The sequence below is a fragment of the Podarcis bocagei genome (assembly GCF_964188305.1).
Source record: "Podarcis bocagei genome assembly, chromosome: 1".
Taxonomy (NCBI): domain Eukaryota; kingdom Metazoa; phylum Chordata; class Lepidosauria; order Squamata; family Lacertidae; genus Podarcis; species Podarcis bocagei.
The window spans coordinates 92,952,372-92,978,516 of record NC_138125.1 but is presented as its reverse complement, the minus strand read 5'-3'; the positions used below and the strand labels follow the sequence as shown (position 1 = coordinate 92,978,516).

Sequence of the window (26,145 nt, the reverse complement as noted above, 5' to 3'; positions counted from 1 at the left end):
GTGAGGAGCATTCAGCTCAGAAACTAGGTCTTGGAAGTCAGCAGTGATGGAAGGCAGGAAGTTCAGAAAGGAAAGGGAGGATCCTGCTGGGTGCCCAATTCACACCATTGTGTTTTCTTCCCTCTTCACAATGGTGTGAGCTGGAACAGGGTGCAGTGGCCCTCATTTTGGATTTCCTGCTTTTTTGTTGCTGCTGGTCTTGTGTTGCATCCTTAACGCTGTCTTTGTTTGGAAAAAGTCAGTTTTCAGTCTAAAGTAGGCAAGAAAAGAGTGTGTGCTGTGCCAGAAGTGTATGCCCAGACTCTTTGGCTGGTTCCCACAGTTCAGGCGCTGGGGCTGCCGAGAGCAGAAAAGGCACTCATGCTATTAAGATGCAAAATGTGCACAGAAGACCCTCACTCTGTCTTAGAAATGCCTTGCCCTAATTGTTAAAGGCCAAAAACATACAGCCACTGCATGTTAATTGCTCCTTTGGCTGGAGGATTAGCGGTTTTAACTGGGCAGCAAGAGAAGGAAACCTGGAATGGGTCACCTCCACACCGTATATTTTGCACACCTTAAAAGCACATGGTTCCCCTCTTGGGAACGGTAGTTTATCTGCCACTGAGCTGCAATTTCCAGTACCCTGAACCAACAACAGTTCCCAGGATTCTTCGGGTCATGTCAACCCGCTACAAATCCACCTAAGAATATCATGGGGGACTTTGTCAAAAGCCTTACTGAAATTAAGATACACTATGTCCACAGCATTCCCCTGATCCACCACGCTTGTTACTCTATAAAATAAGAAATGAGCTTAGTCAGGCATGAATTGTTTTTGAGAAACCCATGCTGGGTCTTCGTAATCACAGCATCCTTTTGTAAGTGCTCATTGACTGTTTAATTATCTGTTCTAGGACCTTTCCTAGTACTGATGTCAAGCTGACTGGCTAGTAGCTACCTGGGTCTCCCCCCCCCCCCATTTTTGAAGATAGGGACAACATTTGCTCCCTCCAATCCACAGGGACCTCACCTGTTCTCCAAGAATTCTCAAAGATTTTAGAGAGAGGTTCTAAGTTCCTATAGTACTCTTGGGTGTAGCTCATCAGGCCCTGGAGATTTGAATTTATTTAATGTAGCTAGGTATACTCTTACTATCTCTTTTCCTATATTGGCCAGCAGCTCCCTCCTTGTATCATTTATTCTGCTATCACCAGGTTGGGCATTGCTTTCCCTTTGGGTGAAGACAGAGGCAAAGTAGGTATTGAGCAGTTTCACTGGTTTTTTCCTGCCACCCCAACAGCATTTCTCTGTCTTCTCCACACAAAGCACCTACCACTTGCTTGTTCTTCCTCTTGCTCTGAACATAGCCAAATAAACATTAATATATATATATATATATATATATATATATATATATATATATATGCTTTCGTAGATTTTCACGGGTACAGGAATGCAGGTTTTGGTGTCTTCGGGTGTCTTCCCGTGTAAGAGTTGGGGTGTATGTAATATATATATTGTTCACACGAGCAGGGCCTCATCATTCTCAGATTTGTTCCTGTTCGTTTCTGCACTTTGGGGGTTGACAGGACAGGGATGTCTCTATCCTATGCAAAGCTGTTCACACCTTGGCTGAAGACAAAATAGGAACTGCTTAAAGGGCTCCAGTTGGTGTGAAGTTGGAATAAGAAACAATCTGCAGAACAGCAGTATTTTGTACCAAAATACATATGCATTTGGGATAGCATTGTGTGACCACAGATTAAAAACTCAGCACTGGAAATGCAGTTAATGGGAGTGTAAACAAAGCCAATCTCTCTCTCTTACCTTACAGGGTTCTTGGAAAGATAAAAATAGGAAGAAGAACCCTGTGTGTTACTTGGACCTCCTTGGAGGAACGCTGGTATGTAAACATTCATTAAATGTCATAAAACTCATAAAACTCAAAACTATTTGACTTCATAAATGAAAGGCAAGGCAAAGGAATTAATAATCTGAACTGAGCCTCACCCTTACCTTTCAACACCAAAATGCATAGGCACACAACTGTATTCAATTTGAATCAGTATAAATTTTCTCTCTTAAAACCAATTGTACTCTTATTATTTTGTAAATAATGTTTTAATTTAAATATTGTCAGGATTAGCAAAATGGCTGCTTTTCTCTTTTTCCCCCCTCATGGCAGTTTGCTAACAGAAATACAGCCCCCCTCCCCAAACTGGGATTAACAAGAAGGACAATGACAACAAACAAACAAACAAACCCCTCCGTCCTCTTTCGCTGGCATTTTACAGACGGAGAGCTGGCTGCCCTCCAGGATCTGACACAATGTCTGGAGTCCCCAGAGCAGCTGGAAATCATTTTCTCCCTTCAAATCTATGCAATTTCATATGAAACTACAGTTTGGCTGCATAGCCAAGTACTTCTGGGAGTGTACAGTGCAAGAACACACACACACACACACACACACACACACACACACACACACCCCTCTGCTGTTTCTTCCTTACTCCACACTTGCTGAGCAAGGAAGTTCCGACTGCCAGTCACCTCCCCCCACCCCAAACAACTGTACAAAATGGAATCATTCATGACTGTATAGAAACAGGCTGTGCCCAGAAATGTGTGCAAGTATAACCGAGAACACTGTGTCTCCATTACAAAACAAAAGATTGCCGAGATGGTGAATATTCACAAATACTCCCAAGTCCTAGTAGTTTGCCCCCTGCTTTGGGGGCGCTTTCTTTTCTTCCTTTTCCTTTTTTTTAATAAAACCACCCTGTGCCGTTTGTCAAGCAGCCTTTTGGCTGAGCTTCAAAAATGCCTTTGAGGTTCTGCTCCCTGCCGAGTCCTTCCGTGCAAGGATTGCTGTTCTCAAAACATTACGTTGCAGTTAGGTGGCACAGGGCTTCAAGGCTGGATTCTTCCCTCCTGCTTCCTCCTTTTGGGTTTCAAATTAGGTTCAAGTTGGAATGGATTGAGAGAAAGATGGGAGAGACAGTCACAAAATCACACACTGCAGTTTGTGGGAGGTGGTTGCTCGGTCCCCACGCCACTTGGTCTTCCTCTTCTTCTTCTGACTTTTCTCTGGGACCTGTTGCCTGGACAGAAAAGAAAAGAAACAGGCTTTCAGGACATAAGGATTTCTTTCCCAAAAAGTTACATGTGTTTGGATCTGCGCTATTGGCATAGCAATTGGGTGTGGGTTTAGATCAGTGAATTGTAAGTTTCTTTGAGTTTACAGTTCATCAAAAAGACTCATTGGTCCTAATGATGATGATGATGATAAGAAGAAGTGGTGAATGTAGAAAAAGATAAGCAACTCACACATCCCTCCTGCTTCCCTGATCTCTCTTGAAGAAGGGTACATACAGATCATATATTTAATGAATACTTCCAACTCCCCCACCCTAAGAATCCTGGGAATGGTAGTTTGCTCAAGATGCTGGGCGCTGTAGTTCTGTGAGATGTAAACTACAGCTCCCAGGGATTCTTTGTTTGAAGGGGCAGAATTTGCCTTGAATGCACTTTAGATGTATGGTGTGGTCACAGCTGAAGCTTTCCCCCCTCTTTTAAAAAAAGTGGTTGACAGGGTTTCGCTACGCATACCTGTATGTGTGTGTACATTGAGTTAGGTCTTGAGCTTTCTGAGCTGGAGTCAATTAACAGGGTGTGCAAACAGTAGGGCTCACACTAGTCCGATAGCACTTTTCTCCTCCTCCAAATCCACTCTGGAGGGTTAAGAGTGTGGGTAATTGCAGTCAAACATAACTATGTGTAAGTGCTATTTTGTGCATGAAGTGGTTAACAAAGAGAAGCCTCTTCCTAGACACGACTAGGTTATGCCCCCTTACCTCCATGAAGGAGGAAGTAAAGCTGCTTCTCTTCCCTTACTCTCTTTCTCTCTCTGTACCATGTAATCAATCAACGTTTAGACCACATGTCTGAAAGTATATTGTGTATTTTGCGCCCAAGAGCAATCTACCACTGTTCTTCTTGCTGCAGCATGGAACAATGCTTGAATTGGATTTAGTAAGTAAAGTTTTTGGATTTAGTAAGTAAAGTTTTTAAACTTACTTAACAGGGTGTGGTGTATTCATTGCTAGAGTGGTAGAGAGAGGGGGCAAGCATTTTATTTTTTTTTTATAAAATTTTTATTGGTTTTACAACATTTTTGAGAAAAACAGACAAACATTAAAAATGACAAACATACACGTATAGTTTCAAACATATTTTCATAAACCTCCTTTCTAGGACTTCCCCATACCCCCCCTCTCTGCATCCCAATGTCCATAATTCAACTAGCAACTCCCAGTTATTACTTTCCAATCTCTATCATCTTAGTCCTCTCTTGCAATCTGACCTTATGTCCCTGTACCCCTTTGTTTCTGGAAACTACGACATTTTAACATTCATTAAGTTTATAGTAGTCCTTAAGATAGCTTTTAAATTTTCTCCATTCTTCTTCTACCGTCTCTTTTCGTTGGTCACGGATTCTGCCTGTCATCTCGGCCAATGTCATGTAGTCCATCACTTTCATCTGCCATTCTTCCAAAGTGGGTAGGTCCTGTGTCTTCCAATACTTTGCGATGAGTATTCTTGCTGCTGTTGTGGCATACATGAAAAAAGCTCTATCTTTCTTTGTCACCAATTGGCCGACAATGCCCAAGAGGAAGGCCTCTGGTTTTTTAGAAAAGGTACATTTAAGCACCTTTTTCATTTCATTATAGATCATTTCCCAGAAGGCCTTAATCTTCGGGCATGTCCACCAAAGGTGGTAAAAAGTACCTTCAGTCTCTTTACACTTCCAACATTTGTTATCGGGCAAATGATAGATTTTTGCCAGCTTGACTGGGGTCATGTACCACCTGTATACCATTTTCATAATGTTTTCCTTTAAGGCATTACATGCCGTAAATTTTATACCGGTGTTCCATAACCATTCCCAGTCAGCTGACATAATGTTATGTCCAACATCCTGAGCCCACTTAATCATAGCCGATTTAACTGTTTCATCCTGTGTATTCCATTTCAACAACAAGTTGTACATTCTAGATAAATTCTTAGTATTGGGTTCTAACAATTCGGTTTCTAATTTTGATTTTTCCACCTGGAAGCCGACTTTCCTGTCCTGTTTAAAAAATTCCATTATTTGACGATATTGGAACCAATTTTCCACTTTGTGCTTCAATTTCTCCTGACTTTGTAATTTGAACTTATCTCCATCCTGTTCTAAAATTTCCCAATACTTCGGCCATCCGACCTCCATATTGAGTTTCTTCACTGCATTAGCCTCCACTGGTGACACCCATCTAGGGGTTTTATTTTCCAATAAATCTTTATATCTTATCCAAACATTAAACAATGCTTTTCTGACAATGTGATTTTTGAAGACACTGTTAACTTTATCATACCAAAGATATGCATGCCAACCAAAAGCGTTATTGAAACCTTCCAGATCCAAGATGTCTGTATTCTCGAGGAGCATCCATTCTTTGAGCCAGCAAAAAGCTGCTGCCTCATAATACAATTTTAGGTCCGGCAGGGCAAAGCCCCCTCTTTCTTTAGCATCTGTCAATATTTTAAATTTAATTCGGGGCTTTTTGCCCTGCCAGACAAATTTCGAAATATCTTTGTGCCACCTCTTAAAACATTCCATCTTATCAATAATCTGCAAGGTCTGAAACAAAAATAGCATTCTAGGCAATACATTCATTTTAATTACTGCAATTCGGCCTAGCATTGACAGTTTCAAATTTGACCATATTTCTAAATCTTTTTTAATTTCTGACCAACATTTTTCATAATTGTCCTTATACAAATTCTGATTCTTGGATGTTAGATAAACCCCTAGATATTTGACCTTCTTGACCACAGTCAAACCTGTTTCCTCTTGAAATTTCTCCTTTTCCATATCTGTTAGATTTTTCCCTAAAACTTTGGTTTTTAACTTGTTCAACTTAAATCCAGCTACCTGGCCAAACTGTTGTATTATTTCTAATACCTTTTTCGTGCTAGTGTTTGGCTCTTGCAAAGTCAATACTAAGTCATCTGCGAACGCTCTTAACTTGTAATGTTTAGCTCCGACCTGCACACCTTTAACCTGCTGGTCATTTCTTATCATATTCAGCAACACCTCCAGAACTGAAATAAAGAGTAATGGGGAAATCGGGCACCCCTGTCGTGTTCCTTTTTCTATCTTAAGTTCCTCAGTCACAACATTATTTACAATCAGTTTGGCTTTTTGTTCAGAGTATATTGCAGCCATACCATTCTCAAAACCCCGGCCTACCCCCATCCTATGAAGGTTCTTCTTCATAAAACTCCAAGAAATATTGTCGAAGGCTTTCTCCGCGTCCACAAAGATCAATACTGCTTTAGTGTTTATATTCACCTCTAGCTTTTCCAGAATGTCTATAACATTCCTTACATTGTCTGCCAGGTGTCTTTTAGGGAGAAAGCCTGCTTGATCCCTATGAATCATCTCCATCAAAACTCTTTTGAGTCTTTTTGCCAAAATGTCTGCAAAAATTTTGTAATCCACATTGAGCAATGATATTGGGCGGTAGTTCTTGAGTTGGGTCTTTTCAGTCTCTGACTTTGGTATGAGTGAAATATATGCCTCTTTCCACGATTCAGGTGCCCTTTTTCCTTCAAGGATCTCATTACAAACTTCTCTTAATGGTTGAATCAACCATTCCTTCAGCGATTTGTAGTATCTAGAAGTCAGTCCATCTGGTCCCGGAGATTTACCCAGTTGCATATTCTGAATGGCAGCCTCTATCTCTTGTTCTGAGATTCTCTGGTTCAAGTCCATCTTACTTTGCTGAGAGATGTTTTGTAGTCCATATCTTCCAAGGAATTTGTCTATATCTTCTTCATTTTGCGGGCCTTGAGTGTAGAGTTTTTTGAAATAACTTAAAAAGCAATTTCTGATTTCATTGGGTTTAGATATGTTCTTTCCATCCACCTCTAGGCTTGTAACTGTATTTAGTTTCTGCCTTTTCTTCAATTGCCATGCCAAAAGTTTACCACATTTATTTGCTGATTCAAAAGTTTTTTGCTTCATTTGCTTTATCTTCCATTCAATCTCTTGGTTCATCAATTCCATATATTGAGTTTGATATAACTTGATCTCTCTTAAAATGTCCTGAGACTTTGGTTTTGTTCTTAATTTCCTCTCTCCTTCCTTTATCATTTCCAAGATCTTCTCTTTTTTCTCATTTTGTTTTTTCCTCTTTATTGAATTTTGTTGAATCAAAAATCCTCTCATAACCGCTTTACTTGCATCCCAGATCACTCTTTTCTCCACGTCGGTCCTCAAATTTATTTCAAAATAGTCTTTTAGGGTCTTTTGGGCCTTCGTGAGAATCTCCTTATCTCGAAAGAGGGCGTCATTCATTCTCCATCTAAATTGACCAGTTATTGTGAGTTTCATCTCCATCTTCACGGCGTTATGGTCGGAGCAAGTTTTTGGGCAGATTTCCACTTTCTTGATCTTTGGAGCCAGTCCACTAGTAACCCAGATTTGGTCAATTCTGGTCCAGGTCATCATTGCTTGGGAGAAAAAGGTTCCCTCTCTCTCCAGAGGGTTCCTTGTTCTCCAGATGTCTATCAAGTCCATATTTTCTGTCATTTCGAAAAAAGTCTTAGGGAGTCTCCCTTCTTTAGTAACTGTTAGTCTTTGTGCCTTGTCCATATTAGTGGAGACCACGCCATTCATGTCTCCCATAATTATCATATTGTAATCCAAATAGTCCGTCAAAGTTTCATGAAGTCTCTTAAAGAAGTCAGATTTGCCTTCATTTGGTGCATAAATTCCAACAACTAAGAATTTTTCTCCTTGTACTTTTATCTCCACAGCCAGATATCTCCCTTGTTCATCTTTGAATATCATTTTTGGAGCCCATTTCTCCTTCACATATATTACAACTCCTCTCTTCTTAACTTTGTCTGATGAAATAAATTCTTGTCCTAGCCTTTTATTTGAAAGTAATCTCCTGTGGGCTCTGGTTATGTGAGTTTCTTGTAAGCATATCAAGTCCAATTGTTCTTTATTCAATATATGAAATACTTGTCTTCTCTTCAAAGGCCCATTGAGCCCATTACAATTCCAACTAAGGAATTGCAGAGCCATCTTGTTATTTTCTTAAGGCTCCTCCAACAGCTCCAAGTTGTTGCTCTTCTTCTGATGGTGGTGGTTTTTGTCCAAACGAGAGATTCAGGATGTCCAGTGCTCTCCTCTGTTCTGCAAGTACGTCCACAGTCCCCTTCTGTAAATCCTCCTGGTATCTTGCCAAAAATTTGTCTTTATCTTGAATTGTCTTTATTTTCACTTTCTTTGCCTTGAAGTCAAATGACAGTCCTTGTGGGAACTCCCACCTAAATCGAATAGTGTTCTTCTTTAGCAAGAGAACCAAGTCCTTGTAAAAGTTTCTTAAATCCAAAATGTATTTTGGGATATCTTTAAAGATCTGTACAGCTGAATTTCCAATTTGCAGGGCCTTTTCAAAGTGTAATCCTAATATTTTGTCTCTTTCCTCCTTGGATCTGAGTGTAATCAAGCAGTCTCTCGGTGTCTTTCTATCTTGCTTTTTACCCAATCTGAAGGCAGTCGTAATTTTAAATTCGTCTTCCTCAAGGTCCCAACAATCCGCAAACTCCCGTGTCAAGTATTCCACAAGGCTGTCACTTTCGTTCTCCGGAATCAGTCTTAATTTTAAATTTCTCTCTTTCCTCTGTAACTCCCACAAGGCCAAAGTTGCATCATGCTCATAGACCTTCTTGGCAAGCGGCTCTAGCTTCTCCTGTGTCTCTCCGGCAGTGGCTTTGGCCTCCTCGGCAATTTGGCGCGTGGTGGCGTTCTCCTCTACCAATCTATTTATAGATTCTGTATTCTGGTTTAATCTTGCTGATATTTCTGTTAATTTTTGTGTGTTCTCTGAAGTCTGTTTTGTCAAAGACTCCAGGGTTTGGTTTATCTTGAGCAGGGCCTCTGTCACAGCTTCCATAGAAACGGCTGCTCCTTTGTCTTGACCTGTTGTTCCTGCTGATCCGACTGTTGTACCAGAGATTGAGCCTCTTTTCTTTGCCTGTTGCAGCTGCAACTGTTGTTGTTGCTGTTGTTGCTTAATCTTGGCTCTTGTGACTATCTCTTCTTGTGGGCCACTCATGTCAAGGTCAATTCCCACGGGATTTGTTCTCCCTTGGAAAATTCCACTGTCTTAAGCCGTGCCAAACTTTACTTTATCCTCTAGAGGGAGCAAATCAAAATGGCCATAGAGCGAGATTTCCAAGTACCAAAACAAAGGAGGCAATCCAAAAAGTAAGAAAAAGGGAGCTTAACACAGTCAAAGTCAATGTTACTAAATACTTGTAACTTCAAATTGCCACAGTTGCCCCAATTTATACTGTTTCTTCTTATAATATGCAATAGTCAGGCAGTGTGGAAACTTTGTATCAAAGTATCACTTCACAGGGAAAAGTCAGTTCAGTGTACTAAGAAGGCAGACCGTTTCGTACTTTCAAGCAAATGAGACAGCAGAGGTTTTTTTCCTCCAAATAAGTCATGCAGTTAATGGTCAGATTCGCCTCCCCTCTGCCCTGCTTGCTAGAGGGGAGATCAAAGGTTTAAATGTCCGGTTTAGCTGATCAAAGGACGGATTTAAACGGATGCAGGTTTAGAGCTCCGTTGCTTTCACTTTCATGCGGTCGGGGGGAGGCAGACTTCCTTTGTTTAAATCTCCCCCGTTTTTAGCCCAATTTTTAAAATTGAAAAAGTCCCGGTTATTTTTCAGTTCTTACTCACGGGGAATCAGTCCGAATTTCTTTTCAGGAAGGAATCGGCGCTCTCCGCTTATGGCGACGCGGCTTCACTTCGCAGGCTGGGTAGCGACTCTCAGCACCGCGCTCACTCCCGATGTCGATCCGTAGCCTTTAAAAAGGCTCTTTCACGGTACCGGGGGGCGCGAAGGTGCCCACCGAGTCTCCTTGTTCTCAGGCTTCAGCGCCTGGGATTTTAGGGGTCCCCCGCTTGCCGTAGCGGGTAAGACCCGAACTTGCGAAGCAGTCCTTCTCCGGAGCTCGGAGCTAGGACCGCCATTAAGCGCTGGCACCGACCGGAAGTCCCAGGGGGCAAGCATTTTAAGGGAGACTAAATGGGATATGCAAAAGGGTTTGACGACCTATATTCCACACTATGTTGCAGGTTAATTCTAATAGTGTTTTTAACTATGCTGGGGGCTCTCTCCCACTGGAGAGTGTGCAAAGCCCTGTGCTTTGAATCTAGACTCCAAGCCGATTCTTTTTGTTAATTACCAACACGTGGGTCAGATCTATTTTCCACCTCCACAAGGAGAACCCCCAGAACTGCACAGCGGGGGAGATCTTTCCATCTGGCAAGCAGAAATGCTTGAGCTGATGGAATGGTCATAAGAGTGTGATGCTGAATTCTTTCCCCTGTCTCCAGCATTCCGAGGCCCTTGGAGCGAAGCAGACTTCCCTCCCTAACAGCTGGTACAGAGTTGTGCCCTGAAGGGAGAGCAGATTTTAATCATTATGCTAAGTGCTCTACTAATTAGAGCCTGACTGAACTGGGGAACTTGCTGTGGCTAAATTCGCTCAGTGTGAAAAGTGGGCATGGCTTGCTCTGTGCACTTGGTCTCTTGAAAAAGAAGAAAATTGTCATAGGATCTGCTTAATCCTTTGTATTTGAGCACCACCTTCTGACCCCAGCTATTTCACTCTCCCTCTCCCAAGGAACAGAGATGGATTTCCTAGAGTGAAAAAAAGAAGAGGGTGGTGGATCAATCCCTTCTTCCCCTTCACTCTTTCTCCACTAGATCTCACAACCTTCTAAAGTGGCTTTGGATTTTTATTTTTATTTTAAAGTTGGTAGAAAGAGACACATGACCTGTATGCAATAGTGACTGTCCAAGGGAGGAGCTACCCTCTCAACAGCTTACTTGAACTGGACTCGGGTGGGGCAGAGCAGTGGTTTGGGTGGGGCTGCATGGACATACCAACAGAGCCAATCTGGCATTTGTGGCCTGCAGCTCTCCATTCAGGTAAGCTGCAGCTACGCTGGGGTCAGGAGTTATGGGGTTGCCATAGTTATGCTGCACCACCCTTCCTGCTATTCTTTTGAAACCTGTTGTGAGCAGAAGTGTAAGAAACATGCAAGAAACCAAGGAGAACAGCAACTCGCTCACACTACTTTCATTTCCCTCAAAAACTATTTTCTGTCTCTAGTCTTGAACTTTGACAGCCGAGAAAATTCATGTCATAGAAAAGGTGTGTTCTTATAATAAAGGAGCTGGTAGTTTCATCTAGTGGCTGCAAGCCCACAGCATCTAATGTGGTGAGTTGAGAGATGGGCTCCTCTACCCAGCCCTAGTCTCAAGAACAAGACACTGAATGTTGCTCCCCTCATCCTTGAACATTGGGCTGGGGTTGATGGAAGTTCAACAGCCTCTGGAGGGCTACAGGTTTCCCTTCTTTGCTTCACCCATTCCAAGGATGCCCTCTGTCGCTGATCTATAGCCCCCTCCATTTCCAGCTCAAGGTAGACCTTTGCCATTTTCTCCCATAGGACTTGGTACAAATCAGTGAACGCAGAAAGGTGCCAACGTAAGTATTTTCTGTATAGAATTTTGTTGAAAGGGCAGAACGAAATGTCACTATGGTGTGGCATGGCTGCAGCTCTGGTTCTGAAGTGTGTGTCATGCCGTTTAGATGTAACACCAAGAGAAGCAGCATTTCTCAAGCTTTTCCCTTCCACTGAATCCTCCTCCTATCTCACATCCCTTCTCTGCTAGCCAGAAAAAGCCGGAAGAGTCTTGCAATGACTGAAAAGCTTGTATGCTGGAGAAGAAGAGTCTATGCTGCCTCCTCTGTGCAAAACTGGGGCTGGCAGGCATACAGAGCCTCCATTCTAGCAGAGCTTCCTAGAGAACACAACTGCAAGGCAAGGCTGGGTTATCTTTCCTGGCTGAATGGGTCAGTGTGGCATAATGGACATATACAAATGCCAGATGTCCCATTCCAGTTAAAGGCCTACAGTTAATGAAGACGGGAAGGCAGCACAGAAATCCATTTTGAGATGGATTAATGCAGGGATGCCCAACAGGTCGATCACAATCTACTAGTAGATCCCCGGGAGGTTTTGGTTGGTCGTGGTCGATTGCTGGGTCCCTTTCCTTAGTGTAAAATAGAATTCTGCAGAACTGAAGACGGAGTTTGTTTTCCCAGCAATCTGTTGGTGAGTGGCTGTCCCCCTTTCTCCCTAAAAAAAGCTCAACATCTTTGCCCTGAACCCTCTAAAGGGGGTAGATCACTGCCAGTTTTTAATTCTGTGAGTAGATCGCAGTCTCTTGGGAGCTTGCCACCCCTGGATTAATGGATAGGAAGACAGTTGAGGGAAAGGATCTTACTTTATAGCTAATGTTACGTGGATGAATGAGGAATGGGTCATGCACAACATAGGGTGCAAAGTGACTTTGCCAGCTCAGAGTTGAGGACACTGCAAAACACAGCATTAAAAAGGAAAGGTTGCCCTTTTAAACCGCTCTGATGGGCAGCTAGGGAGAATGCCAGCTTCAGGGATATTCAGAGAAAGAGAGAGGCTTACAAATCAGCATTGCTTCACAGAAAGCAAAGAAATAAACAAAGAATAGCAGTTCTCCTTATTACCTAAGTTTGCAACAGATCTTACTATTTAAAACACACTTATTAGGAAGCATGTTCTATTGGACCCAATGGAACTTACTTCTTTGTCAACATGTTTTCCCCTCACTGGATAAAATCAGCTACCTGTCTTTAAGGACACGGCAGAGCATGTTAGTGACAGGTGCCACATCATCCCTATGAAATTCCAATTGAATGTGCAGAATTTCTTATGAGTCACAATGAAAATGAGGAAGATAATATTTATAGCATTTTATTTTCAGTGCAGAATGGAATTAATGGTCACCAACATTCTGATTCCATGCATCTGCATGACGTCATTCACATATGGGCTGGGAGGCTCCCAGTCCTTTTTTGCAGAAACATTGGCTATATACACACTATACCTTTAAAGCTCATTTGAAGCACATTCTGCCCCACCCCCGAATTATGGGCCCTGTAGTTTACTGAGTTGCAACTCCTAGCAACCATTCACAAACCACAATGACAATAATTCTTCGAGGCGGGGAGGACATATGCTTTGAATAGTGTGTACACAGCCCTTATGATGCCCAAGTTAAGCAAGTTAATGTTGTGCTGCTATAAAAATGGTTTGGCTTCTAACTGGTTAACTGCATGAGAAGAAAAGAATTGCAGTTTACTCTCAAGGCCTGAGAAATAAAATGTATAGGTGATTGAGTTGCCAGTGTGCAAAGAAACTGTCTGACACATAGTCACCTCTTTAGTAACTGTGTCTTGTGAGTTTGGTGTATGTGTGTGTGGAGATAAGAGAACCCTAACCAGAAGGAAGACTTTTAGGTTAAAGCCCTCTGGAAAGCCTGTGAACAAAAGGGGTGTTAGTTAAAAAAAACAGGAAAAAGGACAAAGAAACAGATTTCTTTGGAAGTAACTCTCATTTTGAAGATAATTTCAAAGTATCGTTAAACATCTAACTTGCAGACAAGCCTGTTATATGACATTCTAAACAAGTTTTAATAAATTGTTTGAATTTTAAATTAAAATTTAAAATTCTGGACGGTAGGACTCAAACCAATGGCTTCAAGTTGCAAGAAAGGAGATTCAGACTAAACATTCAAAAAAACTTTCTGACGGTAAGAGCTTTTCAGCAGTGGAACAGACTCCCACGAGAGGTGGTGGACTCTCCTTCCTTGGAGGTTATTAAGCAGAGGTTGGATGGCCATCTGTCAGGGATGCTTTAGCTGAGATCCCTGCATTGCAGGGGGTTGGACTAGATGACCATTGGGGTCTCTTCCAACTCTAAAATTCTATGATTCTAAGTCTCCCAGTCTGTTAGGGTGCTCCCAGACTGTTACTAATTTTGGGTAGGATTCAAGCACATAGCAGAAATTCCTGTTGCAAAGTTGCAGTTGACTGAGAAGTCTTGTGCAACACACCTGCTTCCCCAGAATGTCAGACTTTTGGCAATAAAGAAAGTGTCGGGAAAATGAAGTGGAAAGTGTGGGATAATACTTGCTTTGACGCAATGTCACCTAATCTCCCTGCTAGCAAATCAAGCTGATTGCTCAATAAGCAGGTCCTCTGGAAGTGCCCTCAGTCCTGTGCCTAGACCCAGCTACTGTGTGTGGGTGTGCAGTGATATGTGAACAGGGGAGTATTTAGAATTTATTTAATGGTGGCAGCAGAATTCAAAGGAATAAGGTAAGCAGGCACCATCATTGTATAAGGGTTAAATAGTGGGGATTCTACCTGTAAAAATACAAAGATGGAATGGTAAAACAGGAAGGCTTTCAGTTCTGTATCAGACACAGAAACACACACAGCATTGTGGCAAAATGGGGCAGAACTGTCACAGGTATTTTCATGCAAGGGGATCAAAAGCGATGCTTGCTTCAGGTATGGTTTACTATATGAATGTAAATCTGGCACTGATGGCATTCTCACTCACAAGTTAGGAATGGATGAATCTGTCCATTTCGGTCTCTCTCAGTTTACCATTATTCCAGTCTTAAATTCAATCTTAATTTCTTCAGCAGTTTGCCATTTTTTTCAAAGATCCTCATGAAAATGCATCATGGATCCATTCTCCACCAGATCAACTCCAACAGCAGAGATGCCCTAGAACAGGGGTCGGCAGACTAAGGTCCGAGGACCGGATCAGGCCCAATTGCCTTCAGGATCCGGCTTGCGGACTGTCCGTGTGGATTCTGTTTGGGCTGTGCCATTCCCCCCCTGCACCATTTTCCCCCCACCACGGTGGCGCCTCCTCCCTCCCTCCTCCTGGCTTCTCCCCGCCCTGCCTACGGAGGAAGGGGTCTGGGTTGAGCTGGCTGGGCGCCATTTTAAGCAGCCCCTCTCCGGAGCCAGCCCTTTCACGCCGCTCATTTTCCCGCCGCCACCCTGGTGCTCCTGTGGGCAGTCCAGGGCTCGCCCTGCTGGCTGCGGGGTGGCGATCTGGCCTCCGCTGCCAGCAGGAAGGCTCTGGACTGTGGGAAGGCCTCTGCAGACCTTCCTGCAGTCCAGAGCTCACCCCGCCGCCACGGCAGCTGCTGCAATTTGGCCTCCACTGCCAGCGGGAGGGCCCCCATCCCACCCCCTGAAGCACGGGAGATGTGCCAGCAGCAGGAGGCTCAGTAAGCTGCAATGCAGCCCCAAACCCAGGCGAGGACCCCCCACCCAAACAATGACTATCGTCAGTGCAGGCAAGAAAAAAAAAAAAATTAATTTTTATCATCTACAATACTGCCTGGCCTGCCTGGTGCTCTTGCATGGAATGTGTCCTTTTAAAATGCACCTGTGGGTTATTTGTGGGGCCTGCCTGGTGTGCATAGGAATTCATTCACCCCCCCCCCCAAATATAGTCCAGCCCCCCACAAAGTCTGAGGGACAGTGGACTGGCCCCCTGCTGAAAAAGTTTGCCGACTCCTAGAAGGCAATTAGCAAATGGAAAACCAGAGCAACCAGATGCTTCGCCATCCTTATGATGAAGATTCTTTGGGCAGAACCAGATGTTGCCCAATTTGCCATAGTGTCCTGCGTGCGCCTGTCCCTGACGCAAAAGATTTAAATGACGGGGGCTGCACCAGCTCAGCTCTGAGGGAGTCTTCTCAGTGCCAGCTTTACTAATGAGGAAAATGATTTGAAAACAACATGGCACAATTCCAGCTTGCATCTGTCCTCCCAAAGCGACTTCTCCTCGCCACCCACTCCCTATTTCTGCTGCCAAAGGAGATGATCTAGGATGAGTGGGTAGTGGCACCTGCTTTCCTGAGAAACAGGCATAAATCAGCAAAAGATATGACTGCAAGGAAGAAGGAAGCACCATGTATTTCTCTTTTTCTCTCCACTGCTTGGAAAAATGGCCATGATAATGGTAGCGTTTCTGCAGGCCTATATCCTCAGCTAAACTGAGTCGGGGGGGGGGGGGAGAGGCATCACACAACATGTTTTCCAACTCTCTTGTACATGAAATCTAGTAAAAGTGACCATTTCCATGGAAGCACATTTTCCAGGTGGAGTTATTTTTCAGCAGATTCATACTCATGCCAGTTCAGTGGGGCTTATACCCAGGTAAGCATTATAGTATTGCAGCTTTAGTAGGCAGGTTGTGTAGAAATTCAGCAAACAAACCCCCTTGAAGAAATCTGCAGCCAAACTGGAAATATAATCCCAGTTTAGACAGGACAGATTGACGGTTCATCCATTCCACCACAGTGGCTTCTCAACTTGAACTGGCAGTGCTTTTTCCACTCGATGGGCGAGTAAAACAACTCAGCAGCTAAATAAATGGACAAAGACATCCAGTGCTTTTGGACTTTTGCCAAAATAAGATATAGAGGAAAGCCAGACACTGTAATACAAGTAAGAGTAATGGAAACTTCCAAGCTAAGTGGGAAAGTTGAGAGGAGAGGCACATTAAGCCCATATTTTAGACTTTTGTTTACATAAAAGCCAACTGGACTTTCCCTAATTTTGCATGTGGCAGAATATGGGTTTATGTTACATTGGGCCACTGTTGCACATGAGATTCAATGGTTTAAAGCAGGTATTTCCAGTTCTGAGGAGCCTCTTCTATTCCAGAGAACGTTCTCAGGGGCTGTACTACCTAGCTGGTTTCTCATTCCCCCAGCTAAGCACTCACACCCAGTCCAACAGCTTTCAGGCTAGATTGGAGCTCAGCACCTCTCGTCTTAGAAATGGACAATTACCCTGAGCTAGTGGTTCTAAGCAGGGTTCTGAGAAAACCTGCAGCTTATTTGAAACTTCTTTAGGGTTTCAGCATAAGAGAGTCCTCTTCCTTGAAAGGCACCTTGCCCACCATTACTGATCAGGGTGCAGCTGTAGAAGAATGTTCCAGGAGCACAGTAAGTTTGATTGGAGGCTTAAGACGATTGGATGATACCCAATGAACACTGAGCATGGATCTTAGGACCTGGCCAAATTACCTAGCAGATAATTTCCCCCTCCCAGTTTTCAAAGAGAAGAAAGTTTGTAAGTCACCGCCGTAGACCATCTCAGAAGGCAACAACCTTCAAGGATCAGGTGATACAATGGCCTGGAAGGGGCATGTTGAGCTTAGATGACATCATCAGAACTCAAGGCTGACCAAGCCCACATGGGCCATTTGAGTTGATCATGTGGACCATTTGTGATAGAGAGAACAAATGATTCCACAACTGATCTGGGATAAGATGGTCATTTGTGTGCTGAAATATATATGTAAACAGTGCATTATATTAAAACTGGCATTTAGCAGTGAGATAAAAACTAGCTCTTGCTTCTAGCACGTGGATGATAGATTCATTAAACTCTTGCAAACTGTATCAGTATTTGGCCAACTCAATAGGATGATGGCTCACCTGATTACTCGAACGAGATCATGGAAGGCTTTGTCAACATTCAATGGGGGATCCTTTGCACTGGTTTCTATATATGGAATCTGGAAAATAAAGGCCCAGTAACTCTTAAATATGCATATTATTGGGGAAATGCTTTTATGTAATGATTCACGAGAAAGAAAACATTTGATTGCACAGTAGGAATTCCATTATAACAAAAAAGGAAGGTGGCTTGTACCGAATATAGAGTTTCATTTTTATTTCCCCAATCTGCCTGAAGACAGTTTGAATAACCAGAAGCTCAGAAAGATTAAAGAGCTGTTCACAGATAGAGCTTGTCACACTGATACTTGATAATGAAGACAAGAAGAGGGTGGGTTACATGTTCCAGGGTTTCTGCTGCTACATTTTGTACACTATTCCATGGCAGAAAATGACTTAATAAAGGTGCTCTCTAGTGGCATAGTTGCACTATAACCTTGCATCAGTTTTATACGAGTTTAACTGACATGGTCTCATGTAAAGAAACTTGGGAATGGGTAGTTTGGAGAGAGCTTTGCTGCCCCGCTCAAAATTACAGTTCCCAGAGTTTTCTGGGGAGAAGGAATGGCTGTCTGCAAAATATATATGTACTTACAAGGAGATCCATATTATTATTACTACTTCATTTTTAAACCACACTTCATCCTGTAACATCCCAGTGTGGGTCACAACATAATCAAATAAAATACAGTAGAACACAACAGAACAGCAGACCCTGGAAAAGGGATATTCAAAAGCATTAATATGAAATATAGAAATTTGCTGCTGATGTAGCCCAAGCAATGATAGTATATATTTAGAATACATGCAACGTCTTTATAGTACAGTTGTACCTCTGGTTATGAACTTAATTCGTTCCGGAGGTCCGTTCTTAACCTGAAAACGTTCTTAACCTGAGGTACCACTTTAGCTAATGGGGCCTCCTGCTGCTGCCGAGCTGCTGGCAAGCGATTTCTGTTCTCATCCTGAGGTAAAGTTCTTAACCCAAGGTACTACTTCCGGGTTAAAGGAGTCTGTAACCCGACATGTTTGTAACCTGAGGAGTTTGTAATCCAAGGTACCACTGTACCTTATTTTTTTAAAGCCACTGTGTGGAAATTTTTGGTGAAGGCACCATAGAAATTTCTGAAATAAATATATTCATATATTCCAGAAAAGACATATACTTGGTGGGTTTGGTGTACAAATGGGCACATGTGCATGCAAACAGTCAACCTAGTCATACAAAATATAGTGGGTTTTTTGCTGATGGAAGAACAGACCTAGCATCCTATATACTTCCAATAGGCCATAGGCTCTTACAGGCCATTGAATGGTCAAAGAAATCATCATGGAAAAAAACCAAAATACTTACATTGTGCTTTGCTGCCATTTCCTTTCCTTGCTCCCGGGTGATTTTCCGCAAATGCATTAAGTCTACTTTGTTGGCCACCAGGATCATTGGAAAAGATTCCCTGGAAGAAGCGAATAAAGAGAGAACATCAGTACAAAAACTTGCTGCTTCTTGGGTGTCACATTATTTCTAGTATCTGAAGAAGACAGAAACCACAAACCAAAGCACTTGCTGGTTAATTGAAGAACAGAGCTTGATCAAATCATGACTGAATGCCGTTGTGATCTACCAAGACTTTTCTTATCTTTTGCTTGTGCATTAAATAGCAAATGTTAATAGCAAATGTACTTGCAGTGGACACCTAAAACCAGTCTAGAAATCTGAGCGTTGGCCTGGTTCACACATGCAAGGACACTGCTTAATCACTCTTCTTGGTCATTGTCAGCAACTAGGAGCTGAATGTATGGACTGACTGCTCAGTTATAAATGTTATTTATTGATGACGTTTATATACTGCTTAACTATTCAAATTTCTAAGCAGTACACATAAAAACAATCCACAGAAAATAGGACAAGTCAGTGGACTGGAGGCTGGGACGGCAATTTACATTCAAGGAGGAAATAGTTTCCATTCTTCCTCCCTGCACTTGCAGTCACCCGTAACCCCCCAAAAGCTTATCTGGAGGGTGACTAGGCACTCCTGAACAATGTGGGATGAGGCATGTGCCTGCTGGGAGACTGGGGAATTTGAATTCGAGGGCAACTTAAGGAAACTCACTGAAGGGAACATTTCTCTCCCTTGCTCCCTCCAGCAGCTCTGCCACACCCCCAAATGTACCTGTGGTCAATGTAACATGTGAACAAGCATACTTTACACACAGGCTGGCAGCATAAAACTGAGGATGTCACTCTCAAAGATTTTATAAATGGGTATGAAATCTTATTGTTACAAGAGACCTGGGCTAGAGAGAATCTGGTTTTGAATGGCCACATCAGAAACACCAATGCTGTTCATTAAAAAATCTCCATAGGGCAACATGCAGATATTTTAAATATTCTGGCAACAATGAGATATTTTAAATATAACTAATGGGTTAAAGGATGGGTCATAAAAATATAAAGTCATAAAAAATGTAGGAGGTAAGGATGCAAATCAATTCAATGTCTACTCAGTCGAGAGCCATTCAAAAAAGTTAAGTCTCTGGAGGGAGGGCTCCGACATTTTTACTCCTCAAAAGAATCCATGGGAGTTCAGAGTACCGTACTTGCAGCTCAAATGCACTCACCTGTCTTTGACTCGGAGGATGAGCTGGTGGAACCTGTCCACATGCTCGAAGCTGGCTTTATCTGTGACTGAGTAAACTATGAGGAATCCATCCCCCGTCCTCATGTACTGCTCCCTCATTGCGCTGAATTCTTCTTGGCCTGCCGTGTCCAGAACTAGGGATGGCAAGGGAAAAGAGAAAGTAGAAGATACTCAGTTGGCCTGCACCCAAATTGTGTGTCCATACTGACTCTCCTGTCCTAAACATATCTACCTGAGAGCTAAGCCTCCTTTGTATACATTTCCAGGTCTATGCTAGAGGAAGGTGCGGCTGTACATGGCTAACCCTGCCCCACCTCCAGCCCTCCCTAAAGCTGCACACTGACCAAGAAAGGTAAAAAGATTTTAAGGGTGTCATGACTGCATGCATGTAGGTGCTCCTTGTGGCTATGCCCAGCTCAACATTTGGATGTTGGGAGGGTGTGCCAGGGCAGCGGGGTCCAGCTCTCCCCTACATGTGTTCAGTGCATGTGTGAAGTCACACACAAAGAGGGTGGCAGATGTGCTTAGGATGGCAGCTGAAGTCTCCCAGATTATTAGTTTTAGCAATGATGAACACCGCATTGTAACCCAAGAACTAGACTGAAAGGGGGATTGAGCCTTGCAACAGTAAGATTCCCTTCTGACAATCTTCTTCTCCCTTTGCATTACGGATGTACAGCCGTACCTTGGAAGTTGAACTGAATCTGTTCCGGAAGTCCGTTCTACTTCTAAAACATTAAAAAACCAAATCACAGCTTCTGATTGGCTGTAGGAAGCTCCTGCAGCCAATCAGAAGCTGCAGAAGCTCTGTCATACATTTGGGTTCCCAAAGAATGCTTGCAAACTGGAACAATCACTTCTGGCTTTGCGGCGTTCGGAAGCCAAAACGTCCGAGTTCCAGGGCGTTCGACCACCAAGATAAGACTTTATATATTAAAACTCAAACCCCAGCATTTGAGAACCAAGCTAGACAGGGCATTTTGTCACACCGTATGTTGTGTAACTGCATTTTGTTAAACACATAGGCAGCAAAGGAGTCCCTGGACCACGGAATAATCCATAGAGTCCAAGCCCAGGGCAGCTTCACATGGTACCCTTTTGGCAGATGCACTGGTATATTTCTGAAAAATAAACTATGTTCAAACACCTGTAGTGAAGAGCAGAGCAGAGGCCACTTCTACCTACCTCCATCCTGGGAACCAACAGAAGTTTGGCTCTTTCATGTTTTTATAGAAGTATTTAGATACTCACTGTTAGAAACAGGATACTGGTCTAGCGAACCCAACGGGCCTGTGGTTGTTGTTGTTGCTTTTTAAAACATCAGTCCCACTGTATGCTTAGTGTACGCTTGGTGAAATAAATATTGCTGTTACGATTATAACGTCTTTGTATTCTTTACCCTGCCCCTTCTGAAACATTAGCTTCTCTCCTTGGCTAGGAGGAGGGGAGGCGAACCCTGCTCCATATATTTGCAGTCTGCGTGGGTCCAATTCTGAGGCACCCTTTGGGGAGGGGATGGTTGAGAACATTCTTTCCTTCTTTTAAAAGTTATTTTCCATAACTCTTTGTTGCCAGACGGAGAAAGGCATGACCTCAAGGCTACTCCTGAATGACTGTTCTAAAGCCATTAAGCAAAAGCAAAGCAAAAGCCCAGGAAGAAAAGAAAAAAAAGGAATTATGCTATAATTGCTTTCTTTTAATATCGTGCCCTTGTTTCTCCGGCAGACCTTGTGAGTGGATTTAAGTGCCGAGGGATGGCACGTGGTACAGTCTTCTGGAACATGGAACAATGACAATTTCGGAATGCATACAAGTGGAGTTGTTTGAAACTGCCTCGTGTCAAGCTAGCGGGTTACTTGGGAAGCTAGCACACCAGAGAAGGCACCAAGCTTGGCCTTTATCCTGAAATGCTTTTCATATGCAGGGAGATTTTGACATGGAAGTACCTGACCTGCCCCCTGAAGCTTCAAATGGAACAGTTAGAATCATATTACTGCAGAGCTAGCAGGGACTGTGAGGGTCATCTAGTCCAACCCCCTGCAATGCAGGGATCTCAACACTTAAGGGTGTACCACATTTTCTCCTTAATATATAAAGTAAGGTTACCAGGCGTCCCCGTTTCCTGGGGACGGTCCCCGGATTTACAAACCAGTCCCCATACAAAATCCATTGAAGTTGAAATTGTCTCCAGATTCACTGAAAAAGATCTGGTAACCTTAAAGAGGTTCTTATGCCTCGGAGCATGTACAGAATGCATTTCCCCCCACTACAAACTATAGAGCCACAGCCAGCCTCTGTATATTTGGGATTAGGGAGCACAGAGGCTCCAGGTCAAAGACTGTGGCCTCCAGGCAAGTTTACACCTCTGTTTTTCAAAGTTAAGCCCTCTGCTGACTTGATATACAGTTCAACATGTTGCGCTAAGGTGATTGTTCCGTCAGTGCAAGCATTTCTGCTTGCCAGACAGAATGACCTCCCTTTTCCTCCCACTGTATACTGTTCTGGGAGTTTTCCCAATTCTCCCAATAGGATTTGGGGAGGATGAGGGGAAAAGCGGGAAAAGTCCTGATGCGCTAGCGGAACTCATTGCGCTTGCTTCTGCTAGGACAACTACTTAGTTGAATTTGGTCCACTGTATTCATTGCTTGGTGAAACGTAAAGGCAGGTACAAGCCCCTAGATATTAGCTCCCCCCATTAAAAATTAAAAAAGCAAAATGTAAGGTATATGCTTACACTATCTATTTAGAGCCCACTCAGATATTATTTTTATTGTGCATTCGTGATGATTTGTGCTCGTGATGGTATTGGGGTGGTTATATATGTTCTTGCTTTCAATACTTTCTGTGGCTACAAAATGTCAAAGTGGAAATACTGTTCCATTTCTAATTAGTGCATATCCCATAATATCCTATTGAAATCCCACAATTTTTTTTGTACCACAAATGTCTTGGTTTACTTTTCGTCCCTCAAGACAGCAATAATGACACAGCGTTGGGGAAGAATCTTAGAACAAATAATAGAGTAAAATGATGTGTGGACGGTCCAGTGTAAATCCATCACTAATATACTATGGTTGTGTCAAAGACATGTTATGGAATACACTCAGACACAAAAAACCAATTTGGAAGGCTTTGCAATTTCTGTATCATAAAATATCAGAGCAGCATGCAACACTTCTGAATCGCTGCTATGCTAATTTGTGATCTGTAGCTCTGATTCTGCATTTGCCATGATGTGACGGCATACCACATGATACGAGAAATCCTTAGAAGATTTACAACCAGTGAGGGTGGTGTGAAACAGCCAACGCTTTTTCCCCTTCAAAGAAAGAGAGAAAGGGATCTTATTTTGGGGAGAGGGGAGGGATTGATTCTAATACAAAAAAGCAAACACCAGGATTCAAAACTATCCCTCTCCTCTGTAAGGGAAGAAATAATTTCACTTCTGCTGAAGCATGGATTTGGAGTACTAAGAAGAGATGGCAGAACTAGGAACCTGTTCATTGACCCTGGTCCAAAAAGGGCCTGCAGAATAGAGGCAAAAACCTTAACTGTTTAGCTTATTTAGAAGTTGGATTTTAAAACTAAACAAGAAACCCAGGTACCAGCTCCTCAGTGACAGCGACTATGCAAGCATGAATGCTTTCAGAATGATCGCCGGCCCTTTAACCTTCTGGTTAGATTATTTCCAAGCTGTTTTTATGATCTTTGCAGAAGCGAGGCAGACGAACCAGCGTGATCTTGGTGTGAAGCAAGAGCACATTTGGAGGTGGGCCAAGCCAAACACAGCAAGAAACGCTGACAGAACTTATGGGAAGAATTTAGGCAACCAGCTTACACGTACTTGTTTAGGGGAAGGCTAAATTGACCCAAGTGGAATTCACTTCTGAGCCAACAGAAGCATACATACTTCTTCAGTTAGTACCAGAGCATAAATGCATAAGATTGTAATTCTAAATATCCCAGATGACTATGGTGTTGTGGGCATAGCGCCTTGTCTTAACCAGATTTGCTCAAGTCTCAGGGATTTTGATGGAATTTGCTTCCAATCAAGTAGGCTTACAATGCCAGCCAGAAATCAAAAGACTGTGAAGGTACCTCCCAAGCATCCTTTAAAACAAAATAAAATCCACACCTCTTCCTTCCCATTTTTTTACCTGCTCTGGTTCGCCAGAAGCAGCTTAGTCATGCTGGCCACATGACCCGGAAGCTGTACACCAGATTCCTCGGCCAATAAGTGAGATGAGCGCCCATCCCAGAGTCGGTCACGACTGGACCTAATGGTCAGGGGTCCCTTTACCTTTACCTTACCAAGGTGCTGACACTTGGTCGGTAGTTTGAAGGAGGGATGCAAGTACAGGCTGCAACTTTAGATTTGCACAGTTGAAGTTGATAAAATGGATTTGTCACCCTGGTGCAACAAATCCTACCCTGCAGCCCCCTTTTAAATCAAACAAAAAACCCCCCAAAAACTTTTTGCAGTTAGGAAAGTGAAAAGTGTGGAACAAATGAAGGATTAATGGGAAGACATATAAAACACCTTGCAAGCAAGTCGGGATGAATGCTCAATAAAGATTGGCTGGAGCCTAACTTTTGTTTAAGCTTTGTGCAAACAAATCAAGATGGAGGCTCAATGAACAGGTTGCCTGTGAGGGGCCAGTGCTCAGGTTCTTGTGAGCCAATAGGCTCAGTAGACTTCTGTTCGCTTGCCTTGTTAAAGCATTTTTCTTTGGCTTCAGATTTGGAGCACCAGCACCAGACTGGCCTAAATAAAATAAAATAAAATAAAATAAAATAAAATAAAATACTCTGTAAGCATCAGATTCAGCAGCAAATAGACAGAAGATGTTGGGTGGTTGCAGCAGCGGTGGGAGAAAACAGGAGACTAAAACAAGTTGTTTCATCCAAACTGCTCAGAACAAAGGTGGAATTAATTTAGTGTAGCAAGATTAATTCTTGGATTCCAGCCGTGTGTGCATAAACATTGCATGTATACAAATGCACTGAGTTTGTGAGCAACTGGACAAGCAGCCCCAGGAGAGAAATGATGAAAATAGCTACGTGCAGAGAAAGTGGTAGTGGTTATCAAAAAACATCCCTTGCATAATAATTCACAAGTTTATGAATAGCGCCTGCCTTGGTTACCTTTATTTTCCTACATTGTTCTCTAGTAAAAGTAAAAGTTCAAGAGGGGGTCGGATTTCTTTTCAGACCCATAAGAGTGCTTTTCAAGTGCACATGCCATCTGAAGCAAAAACAGCAATGACAACAACAATGCAAAATGTGAATCTGTAGCTGAGTCGATTTCAGGAATGGCTTCAGTTTGTTTGTGTAAATTTGGGAACACTTTGAAGGGCTATTGTGATGGATTGATAAAGAGGGTGTTTGAGGAGACGTGGGTTCAAATCTTCACTTCACAAAGCTCATGGAGTAACCTAGAACAAGCCACATTCTCTCCTTCTCTCTTCGCCTCACCTGTTCCATAGCATAGTTGTGAGAACTGAATCCCATATATGCCCCTCTCAGGTCCTTGAAGAAAAACCAGGAACTCAGCATGGCAAACAAATAAATACCATCAATCTCACCTTCATACCACTGCTCAGTCTTGGAGCCAGTACTGAGAGAAATACAGTACAGTGCTAATGTACTGAAATTCGCTCCTGGAACAACAGGTAGGAGAGAACTTCTGAGTTTCTTTATTTGAACTAGGGGAGGGTGTAGCACAGAAGTTTCACTGCTTCCAGCCAGGAAGGCAGAGCATAGCCATCATGCCTAGTAGCCATTGATAGCCTTCTCCTCCATGAATTTGTCCAATCCTTATTTAAAGTCATCGAAGTTGGTGGCCACCACTGCGCCCTGTGTCTCTAGCAAAATCTACTTCTATCCAAGTGTTTCATTCTTTTTGTGTGTGTTCTTGGCTTGACTTCTGTCTAATGCCTTTTTGTCTGTTGTATTGTTTTCTCTTTCTCTCAGTGGTTTTTATATTTTCTCTGTAGCACACT

At 42.8% G+C, this 26,145-nt stretch overlaps 1 protein-coding gene across 3 annotated transcripts in view; it reads right to left on the bottom strand.

The window, feature by feature from the left end:
- Positions 1-2,756: 2,756 nt before the first annotated feature.
- MRAS (muscle RAS oncogene homolog) overlaps positions 2,757-26,145 on the bottom strand; it is a 55,795-nt gene continuing 32,406 nt past the window's right edge. For all 3 annotated transcript variants that reach the window (XM_081206611.1, XM_081206613.1, XM_081206612.1), the window contains 4 exons: positions 20,124-20,277; positions 18,859-18,958; positions 17,484-17,563; positions 2,757-3,083 (listed from right to left, as the gene is read on the bottom strand). In XM_081206611.1, the coding sequence (XP_081062737.1) occupies positions 2,984-3,083; positions 17,484-17,563; positions 18,859-18,958; positions 20,124-20,277 (434 nt within the window). In that variant the 3' untranslated portion in view covers positions 2,757-2,983. The remainder of the gene's footprint in view (positions 3,084-17,483; positions 17,564-18,858; positions 18,959-20,123; positions 20,278-26,145) is intronic.